The following is a 16,284-nucleotide window of genomic DNA, read 5'->3' as shown; positions in this document are numbered from 1 at the left end:
TGTTTTAATTCAGCAACTGTTTTCACTGTTGCTGAATGACTCAAACTCTCTGCACCTGGGATTCATTCAGACTTTTATCATCATCAGCTGTGCTGTATAGGAACTCCTCAATCTAATCCAGATTTTTTTTCTCCCCTAATCAGAATTTGGTGTCATTTGAGGCAGATTGATTTTCTTGATTGCAATAGGTGGAAGATTCTAGGAAGTTTTTATACTTCTCTCTGGCTTTCAGGATGTAAAAGCATTATTCGCTTTTGTGTGAAATAACAGTTGTAAGAAGAGAGAGCTGAAGTATAGAAGGGTAGTTAAGTAATATCTACCCTATTCTCCCCTGTGCTCCTTCCAGCTTTTCCACCAATTGTCACTGAAGCATCTGTTTTTTTTTTTTTTTTTCAGAAGAATGACACAGAATTTAGAGGGTTTGGGAAGACAGGAGTGATTTTTTTCACCCCTAAGAACAGAAAGGGGACGAAGTGAAAAGGAAATAGAGGAACCGTGGTCATCTGCTGTGGCTGCTAAGTATTCCTTGGAATATAATTCAGAGTCTTCTAGAACAGGGTCAGCAAACTTTCTGAAAATGGCCAGATAGTGTGGCCCACAAAGCCTGTTACAGACCGTCTGTGTCACAACTACAGAGATGATAATAAATTAATGCTTGTAGCTGTGTACCAGTGAACTGTATTTACAAAAACAGTCAGCAAATTGCACTGGTCCAGTAGTTTGCTGACCCCTGTTCTAGATCATCAGTGGATTAAAAATTTCCTTCTTTCTTTGTTGACTTTTTTCTAAGAATATGTTGTATAGTTTTACATTGTAATTGTTGGTTGATAAGAGTGCTGGAACAGTTCCATTCTAATGGATTTTGCCTCTTTAGGAAGATGTGCAGTGTTTCTTTTGAATAGCCCACTTTGCCTGTGCTGTATCTCTGGAGATTAACTAGTGTGTTGTGTGCCTAGCTGCTTCTGTGAACATTCTGTTCTCTGTGAAAACAGTTTTTTTAGCTGATGGCGTTACAAGTGCAAGTGTGGGCCACAATTTATTTTAATATATTCTTTGGGAAATTTACTTACTAATTGAAGTTTCTTGTTGGGATAGGATAGTACTCTAAAATTTTCTTTTTCTAATGTTTTAATATTTGTGTTTTTAGCATGTGACAACAGAGAATAATACTGTCTGGGCTACATTATGAATCTTGGGAAAGATTATGTGTAGACTGTAAAATGAAATATAAGCTGTCATTCCTTTACTGCCTAGAGTGTAATTTAAATAAATGAACCTTACAAATGCAGCATTCTCCTTTTGTGAATCATGAATACTTTTGCAGCATATTCCCAGATCTGAAAAGTAGTTCCTGCTTTCAGCATCTGTAATAAAAAAATTCTCTTGAGCAGCTGAAATGAAATTCAGAAAATTGGGTTTATGCTAATGAGAACATCAGTAGTCAACATTTAACACAGTCTAACATAATGTAAAGTTAAAGGGCAAAATGTTACTTATTGTGGCTTCCAAGCATGATAGAGACACTTCCCTTCGTTGTTGTTAAATAATACCCCTCCTTCAGTATTCCCACAAATGAGTAGTTGTCAAGTTGGATTTCACATGCTGCTGATTTATGTTTAAAACTTTAACAGGTTTATGCTCACAAGATATAATTTCTCCAACTAACATTAATCTATTCTCCAGAATGTGTAAATAGAACTATTCCTCTTGGGTTCTGTGGTTTATTGTCATTTTGCCCCATATTTCTTAAACTAATATTCCTTGAAGGATAGACTGAATGTAAAATTTTCTTTCCAAAATTGATGTGATGACATACTGTACTTCCAACATTTTAGAGGTGAAGGATGGTCAAGGTAGAATTAGAAAGTGTGTGTATTTTGAGTGAATGAGGTTTTTTTTTCCCCAACTGAAATTGTTACAGATCTATATTTTTGATTCATGAGAGCTTCCTTAAGGCATATATTCTTCCAGAAGGAATGATGATTTTTAATTAGAAGTGATGATTGAGTTCTATCCTGCAGTACCAGGGACAAACTAGTAGCACAATGTAGACAAAAAATAAAGGTTTCATTATAAGACAAGTGGATTATATAGGATGTTATTGTGAGTTAACTGACACAGTCTCTTTTTTTTTCCCAGATAAATGTAAATGAAATTACAAGATTCTCAGATTTCCCCTTGTCTAAAAAAACATTGAAAGGTAAGTATATGGTGGTCTTGGGACATGTTGGTAGATTTCTTGATGATTTTCTTTTTTTATTAAGGTAACACTGATATACACTCTTATGCAGGTTTTACATGAAAAATATTGTGGTTACTATATGCACCCATATTATCAAGTCCCTCCCATACCCTATTGAAGTCACTATCCATCAGCCTAGTAAAGATGCCACAGAGTCACTAGTTGTCCTCTCTGTGGTACACTGTATTCCCCGTGATCCCCACCCCCCACACCACATGTACCAATCATAATACCCCTCAATCCCCCTCACCTTCCCTCCCCACCCACCCTCCCACACCGCTCCCCTTTGGAAAACCACAGTCCCTTCTTGGAGTCTGTGAGTCTGCTGCTGTTTTGTTCCTTTAGTTTTTCTTTGTTGTTATACTCCACAAATGAGGGAAATAATTTGGTACTTGTCTTTCTGTGCCTGGCTTATTTCACTGAGCAAAGTACCCTCTAGCTCCATCCATGTTGTTGCAAGTGGTAGGATTTGTTTTCTTCTCATGGCTGAATAATATTCCATTGTATATATGTACCACCTCTTCTTTATCCATTCATCTACTGATGGACACTTAGGTTGCTTCCATATCTTGGCTATTGTAAATAATGCTGTGATAAACATAGGGGTACATAATATCTTTTTGAATCTGAGAACTTGTTTTCTTTGGGTAAATTCGAAGGAGTGGGATTCCTGAGTCAAATGGTATTTCTATTTTTAGTTTTTGAGGAACCTCCATATTGCTTTCTACAATGGTGAAACTAATTTACATTCCCACCAGCAGTGTAGGAGGGTTCACCTTTCTCTGAATTGTTGCAAGCATTTGTTGTTTTTAGTCATTTCAGTGTTGGCCATCCTTGCTGGTATGAGGTGATATCTCATTGTGGTTTTAATTTGCATTTCCCTGATAATTAGTGATGAGGAGCATCTTTTTATGTGCCTGTTGGCCATCTGAATTTCTTCTTTGGAGAATTGTCTGTTCGTAGCCTCTGCCCATTTTTTAATCAGGTTATTTACTTTTTGAGTGTTGAGATGTGAGAGTTCTTTATATATTTTGAATGCTAACCCATTGTTGGATATGTTGTTTACAGATATATTCTCCCATACTGTAGGATGTCTTCTTCTTGTACTGATGGTGTCTTTTGCTGTGCAGAAGCTTTTTAGCTTGAAGTAGTCTCCTTTGTTCATTTTTGCTTTTCTTTCCCTTGCCCAAGCAGATGTGTTCAGAAAAAAGTTGCTCATGTTTATATTCCAGAAATTTTTGCCTATGTTTTCTTCTACGAGTTTTATGGTTTCAGACTTATATTCAGGACTTTGATCCATTTTGAGTTTACTTTTGTGTATGGAGTGAGACAATAATCCAGTTTCATTCTCTTACATGTAGCTGTCCTGTTTTGCCAACACCAGTTGTTGAAGGGGCTGTCATTTCCCCATTGTATATCCAGGATTCCTTTATCATATATTAATTGACCATATATACTTGCATTATATCTGTGCTCTCTATTCTGTTTTGTTGATCTATGGGTCTGTTCTTGTGCCAGTACCAAATTTTCTTGATTACTGTGGCTGTGTATTAGAGCTTTAAGTCAGGGAGCTTAATCCCCCAGCTTTATTCTTCCTTCTCAGGATTGCTTTGGCTATTCAGGGTATTTTGTGGCTCCATATGAATTTTAGAATGATTTTCTCTAGTTTGTTGAAGAATGCTGTTGGTATTTTGATAGGAATTGCATTGAATCTGTAGATTGCATTAGGCAGGATGGCCATTTTGACAATATTAATTCTTCCTATCCATGAGCACAGGATGTATTTCCATTTCTTGGTGTCTTTTAATTTCTCTCATGAGCGTCTTGTAGTTTTCAGGGTATAAGTCTTTCACCTCATTTGTTAGGTTTATTCCTAGGTATTTTATTCTTGATTCAATTGTGAATGTAATTGTTTTCTTGATTTCTCTTTCTACTTGTTCATCATTAGTATATAGGAATGCAACAGATTCCTGTGTACTAATTTTGTATCCTGCAACTTTGCTAAATTCAAATATTATTTCTAGTAATTTTGTGGTGGATTCCTTAGGGTTTTTTATTTACAATATCATATCATCTGCAAACAATGACAGTTTAAATTTCTTCTTAACAGTCTGGTTGCCTTGTATTTCTTTGTGTTGTCTGATTGCTGTGGCCAGGACCTCCAGAACTATGTCGAATAAAAGTCGGGAGAGTGGGCATCCCTGTCTTGTTCCCTTTCTTAGAGGAAAAGCTTTCAGCTTCTTGCTGTTAAGTCTGATGTTGGCTATGGGTTTGTCATATATGGCGTTTTAATATGTTGAGGTATTTGCTCTCTATACCCATTTTGTTGAGAGTTTTTATCATGAATGGATGTTTAATTTTGTCAGATGCTTTTTTGGCATCTATGGAGATGATCATGTGGTTTTTGTCCTTTTTGTTGATGTGGTGGATGATTTTGATGGATTTTCAAATGTTGTACCATCCTTGCATCCCTGGAATAAATCCTACTTGATCATGACAGATGATCTTTTTGATGTATTTTTGAATTTGGTTTGCTAATATTTTGTTGAGTATTTTTGCATTTATGTTCATCAGGGATATTGGTCTGTAATTTTCTTTTGTGGTGGTGACTTTGCCTGGTTTTGGTATTAGAGTGATGCTAGCCTCCTAGAATGAGTTTGGAAGTCTTCCCTTTTCTCCTACTTTTTAGAAAACTTTAAGGAGGATGGGTATTAGGGCTTCACTAAATGTTTGATAAAAATCAGCAGTGAAACTCTCTGGTCCAGGAGTTTTGTTCTCAGATAGTTTTTTGATTGCCAGTTCAATTTCATTGATGGTAATTGGTCTGTTTAGATTTTCTGTTTCTTCCTGGGTCAGCCTTGGAAGGTTGTATTTTTCTAGAAAGTTGTCCATTTCTTCTAGGTTATCCAATTTTTTTAGCATGTAATTTTTCATTGTGTTCTCTAATGATTTGTATTTCTATAGTGTCTGTAGTGATTTTCCTTTCTCATTTCTGATTCTGTTTATGTGTGTAGGCTCACTTTTTTTCTTGTTAAGTCTGACTAGGGGTTTATCTATTTTGTTAATTTTCTCAAAAAACCAACTCCTGCTTTCATTGATTCTTTCTATTGTTTTATTCTTCTGAATTTTATTTATTTCTGCTCTAATCTTTATTATCTCTCCTTCTGACTTTGGGCTTCATTTGTTCTTATTCTAGTTTCATTAATTGTGAGCTTAGACCGTTCATATGGGATTGTTCTTCTTTCTTGAGGTATGCCTGTATTGCAATATACTTGCCTCTTAGCACAGCCTTGGCTGCATCCCACAGATTTTGTGGTGTTAAGGTATTGTTGTCATTTTTCTCCATATATTGCTTGATCTTTATTTTTATTTGGTCATTGATCCATTGATTATTTAGGAGCATGTTGTGAACTTCCATGTATTTGTGTGCTTTTTTGGGTTCTTTGTGTAATTTATTTCTAGTATCATACCTTTATGGTCTGAGAAGCTGTTTGGTACAATTTCAATCCTTCTGAATTTACTGAGGCTCTTTTTGTGGCCTAGTATATGATCTATTCTTGAAAATGTTCCATGTACACTTGAGAAGAATGTATATCCTGTTGCTTTTGGTTGAGTATTCTGTGGGTGTCCGTTAGGTCCATCTGTTCTAATGTGTTGTTCAGTGCCCCTGTCTCCTTACTTATTTTCTGTCTGGTTGATCTGTCCTGTGGAGTGAGTGGTGTGTTGAAGTCTCCTAAAATGAATGCATTGCATTCTATTTCCCCTTTTAATTCTGTCAGTATTTGTTTCACATATGTAGGTGCTTCTGTGTTGGGCACATAGGTATTTATAATGGTTGGACTGTCCCCTTCATCATGAAATGCCCTTCTTTGTCTCCTTTCTTTCTTTGTTTTGAAGTCTATTTTGTTTGATACAAATACAACTCCTGCTTTTTTCTCCCTATTAGTTGCATGAAATAACTTTTCCATCCCTTCACCTTGAGTCTATGTATGTCTTTAGGTTTGAAATGAGTCTCTTATAGGCAGCATACAGACGGGTTGTGTTTTTTTATCCCCTCAGTGAGTCTGTGTTTTGATTGGTGCATTCAGACCATTCACAGTTAGGGTGATTAACAAGGGATATGTCCTTACTGCCATTGCAATCTTTAGATTCATGGTTACCACAGGTTCAATGGTAACTTCTGTACTATCTAATAGTCTAACTAAACTCACTTAGTACACTATTACAAACACAATCTAAAGGTTCTTTTTTTTTTCCTTCCTTTTTCTTCCTCCATTCTTTATATAGGTATCATATTGTGTACTCTTTGTCTATCCCTTGACTGACTTTGGGGTAGTTGATTTAATTTTGCATTTCCTTAGTAATTAATTGGTCTACTTTCTTACTGTGGTTTTATTTTCTCTTATGACAACTATTTAGCCTTAGGAACACTTCCATCTATAACAGTCCCTCCAAAATACACTGTAGAGACAGTTTGTGGGAGGTAAATTCTTTTAAGTTTTGTTAATGTGGAAATTGTTTAATCCTTGCATCAAATTTAAACGATAATCTTGCTGGGTAGAGTATTCTCGGTTAGAGGGTCTTCTTTTTCATTGCTTTAAGTATATTATGCCACTCACTTCTGGCCTGTAAGGTTTCTGTTGAGAAGTCTGATGATAGCCTGATGAGTTTTACATTTTATACGATCTTTTTTCTCTCTGGCTGCTTTTAATAGTCTGTCCTTATCCTTGATCTTTGCCATTTTAATTATATGTCTTGGTGTTGTCTTCCTTGGGTCACTTGTGTTGAGAGTTCTGTGTACTTCCGTGGCCTGAGAGGCTAGATCCTTCCCCAGATTGGGAAAGTTTACAGTAGTTACCTCCTAAAAGACATTTTCTATCCCTTTTACATTCTTCTTCTTCTGGTACCCCTATAATGCAAATATTGTTCCATTTGGATTGGTCACACAGTTCTCTCAATATTCTTTCATTCCTAGAGATCCTTTTTTCTCTCTGTGCTTCAGCTCCTTTGTATTCCTGTTCTCTATTTCATTTACTGTCTTCTCTACCTCATTTAATCTGCTTTTAAATCCCTCCAGTGTATGTTTAATTTCAGGTGCTATATTTTTCAAAGTTCATATTTTATTCTTGAATTCCTCCCTGAGGTCTTGAATACTTTTCTGTAGCTCTGTGAGCATGTTTATGGTTTTTATTTTGAAATGTCTTTCAGGAAGATTGGTGAGTTCAGTTTCACTTTGCCTTCTGTCTAGCGTTTTTGGATTTTGGCTTGAAGTGTGTTCTTTTGACATTTCATATTTGTATGTGGTGCCCTCTAGTTCCCCGATGCTCTACTCTCTGGAGCTGCTCTGCCCCTGGAGCAATGGCGGGGGTTGCACCTGAGTGGTGCTGGTGCCTGTTGGGAGGAAAGAGCTCTTTCCTGCTTCCTGGCTGTAGTGCCTGCGTGGCCAGTAGGCTGAGTGTGCCGAGAGAAGCCTCTCTGCTTTGCATTTGTTGCTGCTGTAGGCTTGGCTGCCCTCTAGCTGGCCTAGTGCAATGGCGGTAGCAGCTGGTTTGCGAGCTGATGCTGGGCGGGAGGAAGGAGTGGCAGGCTGTGTATCATGGTGGTGGGCCTTGGAGCTGCGTAGCCAGCCTGGGAGATGGAGCGCCTGAAGTTCCTTAAAGTTCCCAACCTGCTGGGCAGTGTACCTGGACAATTTTGTCCACCTGTCCTTTCTCCTGAGTAGCAAGCTCTGTGCAATTATTGCCTCTTTAGCAGCCCTCTCACAGTTAGGAAGTCTGTCAGAGTACTCACTTTTCTTTTGTCCCAGAGTGGCCTGTTCTGGGTACCTGTTCTCTGTAAGTAGCCAGAATCTCTGTGTCTCCAAGTATTCTGCCTATTTCAGCTTTCTAACCCCACCAATCTCCAGAGTACCATGTAATATAGGTTTGTGCTCCCAGAGCAGATCTCCATGGCTGAGGGTTCAGCAGTCCTAGGTCTCCACCCCCTCCCTGCTCCATTTCTTTTCCTCCCACTGGTGAGATGGTGTGGGGGAAGGGCTTGGGTCCTGCCAGATCACATCTTTATACTTTACCTTTTCCATGAGGTCTGCTCTGTTCCCTGGGTGCAGTCAGTCTGCCGCAGCCACCTTTCCTGTTACTCTTTCAGTATTAGTTGTATTTGCTATATTTTCATATTATATGTGGTTTCGGGAGGAGGTTTCTGTCTCACCTCATGTCGCCATCTTTAAGCGAATCCCCCTTGATGATTTTTATAATTGGATAAAGGTTTAGAGAATTTAACCTGGAAAATCTTAATTTGCAAATAACCTTGATAACATGAAAACCTATACAACAGGAAACTATATTAACTTATTTGAATTTTACCAATTTGACATTGCCATCCTTCCTGGACTGGTTAAACAACAGTAGGAAAAAGCCAAAAAGAAGATGCCATAGCCTCTGAATAATCAAAACAAAATCTAATTATGTTAAGACAAGCAAGAGAATAAACAAAAATGTGACATCTTTTGTATTAGGTGTTTTGTGCCCCCAGAACAAAATATCACAGACTAGGTGGCTGAAAGAACAGAAATTTAGTTTCTCATCCTTTTGGAGGCTGGAAGTACAAAGATTAAGTTAGCTTCCTCTGAGAGTCTTAATGGAAGTTGTAATGGTCCTGGCCTCTTTCCTTGACTCACAGGAAAAGGAAAGAAGTTCCTTTTGTTCTTTCCTTCTGTTCTTTCCTTGTGTGGTTATTCTTTTATATACTATCTCATTGGTGTCACATTGTGTGCCCAGATTTTCCCTTTTTATAGGGATCCCAGTCAGACTGGATTAGAGCTCATTTTAACCTAATTACCTTGTTAAAGGTCCTATATCCAAATATAGTCAGATTTTAAGGTATTGAATTAGGGATTCACTCAATATATGAATTTTTAAGAAGGGCACAATTCAAATAATAATACTGTTCTACAGGGGTTTTCTAAAGTGTCATTTTCCTCCCCTTCCTTACTGGCCAGGTTTGCAAGAAGCCCAGTACCGTTTGGTGACTGAGATACAGAAGCAGACCATTGGGTTGGCTTTGCAAGGTAAAGATGTTCTTGGAGCTGCCAAAACTGGATCTGGCAAGACTTTGGCTTTCCTTGTACCAGTAAGTAGTTTACTAATATCAGATCAGTTCCTGTATTACATGATTTTAAAACATTTTGTGCCTAGATAGAAATAATTACATTAAGGGTTGTTTCATACTGGATTTCCCCGGCTAGAATGCAACCTTTATCAGACAGGTGTTATATCTGTCTTGTTTTCCACCATATTCCCCAGGTCCTAACACAATGCCTTGTACATCGTGGGCACTCAACTTAATAAATGTGTCATTGTGCCTTGAACAAGCCACTACATTTTTGAAGGATGTGCAGTATTTCAGTATGGCAGGCCAGAATGTTTTTGCTCTGCTGTAGGACCACTGGGGAAGGCTGTTTCTGCTCTTAACACTTGCAAACCTGCCAATAGCATTTATGCTTGCCTCTTGTTTAGGGTAAAGCAGAAATATGCTCACTTCAAAGAGATTGGGTCATTTGTTGACAATTTTCCAGACATTTATATCTGTCCTTTCTACATCGTTTCATGTATCTTCTTAGGAATTCACTTACATCTCAGTTACATTGTTGGCCTCATGACTTAATTCCCATAAAATAATTGGCTTAGAAAAATCACATTTGAGTTTTTTGTTCCAAGTATTGCAAAACCATTTTTCTCTTATATCGTAATTTTTCATAATGATGTCTCTTTACAACCAGAAAATTCAATCACTGTGTAACTATAGCAGCTACACAGATAAGTTTATTTTAATGTGGTTTATGTTCAGAAAATGGTGACAAAATGTTTTTCTGAAACCTGTTTTAATGACCTGTGAGCTGAACATACCTTTCATTGATTGCCAGTCTCCTTATAGCATGGCTCTGGCAGCAGTTAGGCTGTCATGGGTCTTCTTTTCCCTTCCCTTTATGATTTGGGGGAGGAAGCTTCTGGTGGGTGGAAGAAAAAGAAAAACAAAGCAAACAATTTTTTCTTTCTAATTTAATGAAACTTGTGACTGGTATGCCTTCTGCTTAGAAGGTGCCTTTGATTTGGTAGGGCAAGATTGACCTTGGAATCAAAGCTAACTTCTCAAAGGAATTCTTGAACATGATATCCTCTCCTTTTTGAGGTGCTGGAAGCCTTATATCGTCTGCAGTGGACCTCAGATGATGGGCTGGGAGTTTTGATTATATCACCTACAAGAGAACTGGCCTATCAGACCTTTGAGGTTCTCCGAAAAGTAGGAAAGAATCACGACTTTTCGGCTGGTCTTATCATTGGTGGAAAGGTTTGTCCATTTGTCCTTGTCCTTTCCTTTCTTACTTCTCTAACTTATGTTGGAACACCACAGCAGTTGACAGGGAAGAGGTAGAGATTTCATCTAGACAGGCAGGTTGGCTCCCCAGACAGGGGATGTGGTCAGTGTCCTGTAGAATTTGGTTGTCAGGGTATATGAGTTGATTGGGTTCTCTGAAATTAATTTTCTCCAACCAACTCATAAATCTATTTGTTAATATACATTGGGAAAGGTACCATTTCAGTATGTGAACCAGTTCCTATTAATAAAGTATCTAAGAGGTTGAGTAATTCAGAACATTGCTGAGTCAGCAGCAGAAGAAAGGAAGATAGAATATTTAAAAAGTTTTTTAAGTTTATTTTTATTTTTTAGAAATTAAAAAAAAACACATTAAATTCCCATGACTTATTTTATAACTGGAAGTTTATACTCCTTAATCCCCTTCACCTGTTTTGGCCATCCACCTGGCCCTCCCACCTCTGGCAACCAATAATTTGTTTCTCGTATTTGAGTCTTATTTCTGTTTAGTTTTTGTTTTTTAGATTCCACATGTCAGGGAGTTTATGCTGTGTTTGTCTTTCTCTGTGAATATTTCACTTAGCATAATACCCTCTAAGTCCATCCATGTTGTTGCAAGTGACAAGATTTCATTCTTTTTATGGATGAGTAATATTCATTGTGTTTATATACACATCATATCTTCCTTATTCATTTATCTTTCAGTGGATACTGAGGTTGCTTCAGTATCTTGGCTATTGTAAATAATGCTGGAATGAACATTGGGGTACATATCTTTTTGAACTGGTATTTTCATTGTCTTAGGGTGAATACACAGAAGTGGAATTGCTGAATTGTATAGTAGTTCTATTTTTAATTTTTTTGAGGAAACTCCGTACTATTTTCATAGTGGCTGCACCAATTTACATTCCCCCAACAGTGCACAAGAATTTGATTTTCTCTACATCTTTAATAACACTTGTTATTTCTTGTCTTGATAATAGCTATTTTAACAGGTGTGAAGTGGTATCTCATTGTGATTTTGATTTGCATTTCCATGATGATTAGTGATGTTGAGCATCTTCTAGTGTCTTTGGAGAAATATTTATTCAAGTCCTCTGCCCATTCTTTAATTAATTAGTGTTTTTGATATTTTTTGTAAGTTTTTTATATATTTTGGATATTAACCCCTTATTAGATGTATGATGTGTGACTATCTTCTACTATTTTCTAGGTTGCCTTTTCATTTTGTTGTTTTTGTTCACCATGCAATGGCTTGTTAGTTTGATGTAGTCCCATTTGTTTTAGCTTTTGCTGTCCTTTCCTAGGAAGACTGGTCTGAAGAAATCTTACTAGGACTGATGTCAAAGAGCTTACTGTCTATGTTTTCTTGTAGGAGTTTTATGGTTTCACATTTAGGTCTTTAATCCATTTTGAATTTATTTTTGTATATTTCACAAGAAAGTGGTCCAGTTTTTCTTTCACATGTAGCTGCCCAGTTTTTCCAACACCGTCTCTTCCCCATTGTATATTCTTTTCTCTCTTTTTATAGATTAATTGACCATATATCTGTGGGCTTATTTTTGGGTTCTCTATTCTATACTATTGCTTTATGTGTTTTTGTTCCAGTTTAATACTGTTTTGATTACTATAGCTTTATAGTACTATTTGAAATGGGGTAGCTTGATACCTCCAGCTTTGCTCTTAAGATGTATTTGGCTATTTGGGATCTTTTGTGGTTCCATACAAATTTTAGGATTGTTTCAGTTCCATTAAAAGAAAAAAGGGATTGCATTGAATCTGTAGATTGCTTTAGGTAGTATGGCATTTTAACAATTCTTGCAATCTGTGAGTGTGGAGTATCTTTCCATTTATTTATGTCATCTTCAATTTCTTTCATCAGTGTTTTTATAATTTTTAGAATAGGTCTTTCTGCTTTTTGGTTACATTTATTCCTAGGTATTTTATTCTTTTTGATGCAATTGTAAATGGGATTGTTAATTTCTGTTTTTGTTCATTATATATAAAATATAACATTTCTGCATATTGATTTTTGTATCCTGTGATTTTACTGAATTCACTTATTCTAATAGTTTTTGGATAAAGTCTTTAGGGTTTTATATATATATGTATATATATGAAATGTCTTCTACAAATAATGACAGTTTTACTTCTTTAACAATTTGGATATTTTTTTTTCTTTTTTCTTGCCTAATTGCTGTGGCTAGGACTTTAGTACTTATCTTAAATAGAAGGAGTAAGAGTGCTCATCCTTGTCTTGTTATTGATCTTAAAGGAAAACCTTTTAGCTTTTCACTGTTGACTATGATGTTAGCTGTGGGCTTGTCATATGGCCTTTATTAAATGTTGAGATGTAAGTCCTCTTATACCTGCTTTGGTGAGAGTGTGTATCATAAATGGATGTTGAATTTTGTCATATGCTTTTTCTCCATCTATTGAGATGATCACATGATTTTATCCTTATTTTGTTAATGTAATATATCATGCTGATTGATGTGTGAATATTGAGCCATCCTTGCATCTCTGGAATAAATCCTGATTGATCAAGGTGGATGATCCTTTTACTGTATTGTTGAATTTGGTTTGCTGATATTTTGAGGATTTTTTCATCTGTGTTCACAGGGGTATTGGCCTATAATTTTCTTTTTTTTGTAGTATCTTTGTCTAGTTTTGGTTTCATGGTAATGTTGGCCTCATAAAATGAGTTTGGAAGAATTACTTCCTGTTCAATTTTTTTGAATAATTTGAGAAGGATGGGTATTAACTTTTCTTTAAATGTTTGGTAGAATTTTCCTGTCTGCTCCTGGATTTTCATTTTTTGGGAGACTTAAAGTTACTGATGGAGTTTCATTACTTATAATCAGTCTTTTCAGATTTTCTATTTGTGATTCTTGGAAGATTGTGTGTTTTTAGGAATTTACCTGTTTTTCTAGATTCTCTAACTTGTTGGCATATAATTGTTTGTAGTAGTCTCTTCTGATTCTTTGTATTTCTGTGTTGTCAGTTGTAAGGTCTTTATCATTTCTGATTTTGTTGATTTGAGCCCTCTTTTTCTCTTGATGAGTCTGGCTAGAGGTTTGTTTTGTTTTTGTGTTTTTGTTTATCTTTTTTAAAGAACTGGCTATTGGTTTCATTGCATTTTACTATTCAGTCTCTGTTTCGTTTGTTTTCATTCTGATCTCTGCTGTTTCCTTATTTCTACCAAGTTTGGGCTTTGCTCTTGTTCTTTTAGGTGTAAAGTTAGATTGTTTATTTGGAGTTTTTCTTACTTTTTGAGGTAGGCCTGTCTTACTGCCAACTTCCCTCTTAGAACTGCTTTTGCTGTGTGTAATAGATTTTTGGGAAGTTGTTTTCTGTTTTCATTTGTCTCAAAATATCTTGATTTCCTCATCCTCTTGTTTAGTAGCATGTTGTTTAATCTCCATTTTTTTGTTTTTTCTATTTTTCTTCTTGTAATTACTTTTACTTTCATATTGCTATGGTCAGAAAAGGTGCTTGATATGATTTCAGTCTTCTTAAATTTGCTGAGATTTGTTTTGTGGCCTAACATGTGACCTGCCCTGGAGAATGTTCTATACTTGAAGATGGTGTACTCTGCAGTTTTGGACAAAATGTTCTGTATGTATCTAAAGTCCCTCTGGGGACTTCAGTTTCTGTATAAGTCCAAAGTTTCCTGATTTTTTTTTCTGACTGGATGATCTTCACTGATGTAAGTGGGGTATTAAAGTCCCCTGCTGTTGTTTAATGCTGTCAACTTTATGTCTGTTACTATTTGCTTTATATATTTAGTTGCTCCTATGTTGGGTGCATAAATATTTATGAATGTTAATCCTTTTCTTGGATTGACCCCCTTATTCTGTAATAACCTTCTTTGTGCTTTGTTTAAAATCTATTTTGTCTGAGTATTGCTACTCCAGCTTTCTGAAATAGAAGATAGTTTTGAGGAATGTTTATTTTAGGTTATGATAGAACCTGCTCAAACTTCTGCTCTACTTTCTGGTATGGAATGCTGTCTCTTCTAGAATCTCTTGAATTTATATGCAAACATACACACAGAAAAGAATAGCATCCCAAACCCTCAGATAATCTTATACCTGTTACCCACTTTTAACAACTAACATTCTGTGGTTCATGATTTGAAGAGAGAAATTCTAGAACACAGAGAGCTTAGCTATTTTTTTCAGTCCATGAAGTACAGTGTGTGGTATTAGAGAGCCTGTTCAGTGCCCCTGGTTCCTGAATAGGAAGATTCTAGTTGAAGTCTCTTTGGACAGATGTAAGAGAAAATAAAGATATAGAGCATTGATATGATACTTTTATTGATCTCAAAATCCTTGGTACCATTAAGAATCTAGAAGAATTCTTAGCTCTTTAGGTCTTCACTAGGGACTTTTATGTGAACTAGAAATTTGGATGTGTTAAAGAAATAGAAAGGAGAAATTATACTTATTTCTAGGGTATCTGCATTGCTGTGATGAAATGCCATGTGCAGATGCCTTGTGTAGTTTTGGATCACAGGCTGCTCAGTGATGGGTCTGTGTAATCAAAAGAAACAACTGTTTTCAGGATCTGAAACACGAAGCTGAGAGGATCAATAACATAAATATACTTGTCTGTACACCGGGTCGTCTTCTTCAACACATGGATGAGACAATATGTTTTCATGCTACCAATCTCCAAATGTTAGGTGAGTCTAATGAATTTCTAATGAAAAAGTCTCAAACTGAGGAGAAAACACTCATAAACTTTAGTAATAGAAATGTTTTAGTGAATAAATATGATTAAAAGCAATCTGAGAAATAACTTGGAACAATTTCTTGGTATATGGGTTCTAAACCTAGAGAGTACAACTAGACTTTCTTAAAATCAAATAGAAGAATGTAAGTACTCTTACATGAAATTAGACACTTCATTATTTGATACAGCTAAATGTTTCTTTTAAGATATAGCCACTTGGTTATTACCTAATCTGTAGTTTTAAAATCAATTTTTTATTTTGATATAACCAAATTCATAGAGCAAATGCAGTGGTAATACAGAGAATTGCTCTGTACCGCCACTACCTCCACTACCCCAAGTTTCTCCTAGTGTAATATCTTATATGACTATGATAACTTGGTCAAAACTGAGAAATTAACATTGGTACATTATGTAAATCCCACTTTATTTGGATTTCACCAGTTTTCCACTAATACACTTTTGCAGTTATAGGGTCCAGTTCAGGATATGACATTGCACTTAGCCTAATGTATATTTTAAATATTGTAGTTCAAATTGCATTTCCCCTTTTTAGTTCTTGATGAAGCAGATAGAATCTTGGATATGGGCTTTGCTGATACCATGAATGCTATTATTGAAAATCTTCCCAAGAAACGTCAGACTTTGCTTTTCTCAGCTACACAAACCAAATCTGTAAAGGACCTTGCATGCTTGAGTTTGAAAAAACCTGAGTATGTCTGGGTTCATGAAAAAGCAAAATACAGGTATGTACTATTTGAAACTATATTTGATTCAATCAAAAATCAATGTTCGTTCCTTTTATAGGATTTGACATTTCAAAATAATACTACTTTTCTAAGAAATTAAACTTTATTTTATGGGTTATTAGATATGGAAAGCATAGTAAATACATTAATAAAATTATTTAAATTCTCAGTGCACTTTTAAAT

At 35.9% G+C, this 16,284-nt stretch overlaps 1 protein-coding gene across 2 annotated transcripts in view; it reads left to right on the top strand.

The window, feature by feature from the left end:
* The window catches only part of DDX10 (DEAD-box helicase 10), a 315,320-nt gene that overhangs the window by 13,504 nt on the left and 285,532 nt on the right, over window positions 1-16,284 (top strand). The window contains exons 2-6 of one of the 2 annotated variants that reach the window (XM_037026650.2): window positions 2,140-2,200; window positions 9,240-9,370; window positions 10,430-10,588; window positions 15,182-15,302; window positions 15,909-16,098. In XM_037026650.2, the coding sequence (XP_036882545.2) occupies window positions 2,140-2,200; window positions 9,240-9,370; window positions 10,430-10,588; window positions 15,182-15,302; window positions 15,909-16,098 (662 nt within the window). The remainder of the gene's footprint in view (window positions 1-2,139; window positions 2,201-9,239; window positions 9,371-10,429; window positions 10,589-15,181; window positions 15,303-15,908; window positions 16,099-16,284) is intronic. The other variant, XM_037026651.2, reaches the window with a different exon arrangement.

The sequence above is a fragment of the Manis javanica genome, chromosome 6 (genome assembly GCF_040802235.1).
Source record: "Manis javanica isolate MJ-LG chromosome 6, MJ_LKY, whole genome shotgun sequence".
Taxonomy (NCBI): Eukaryota; Metazoa; Chordata; class Mammalia; order Pholidota; family Manidae; genus Manis; species Manis javanica.
The sequence above is the reverse complement of the archived record's forward strand: the minus strand, read 5'-3'. Positions and strand labels throughout refer to the sequence as shown.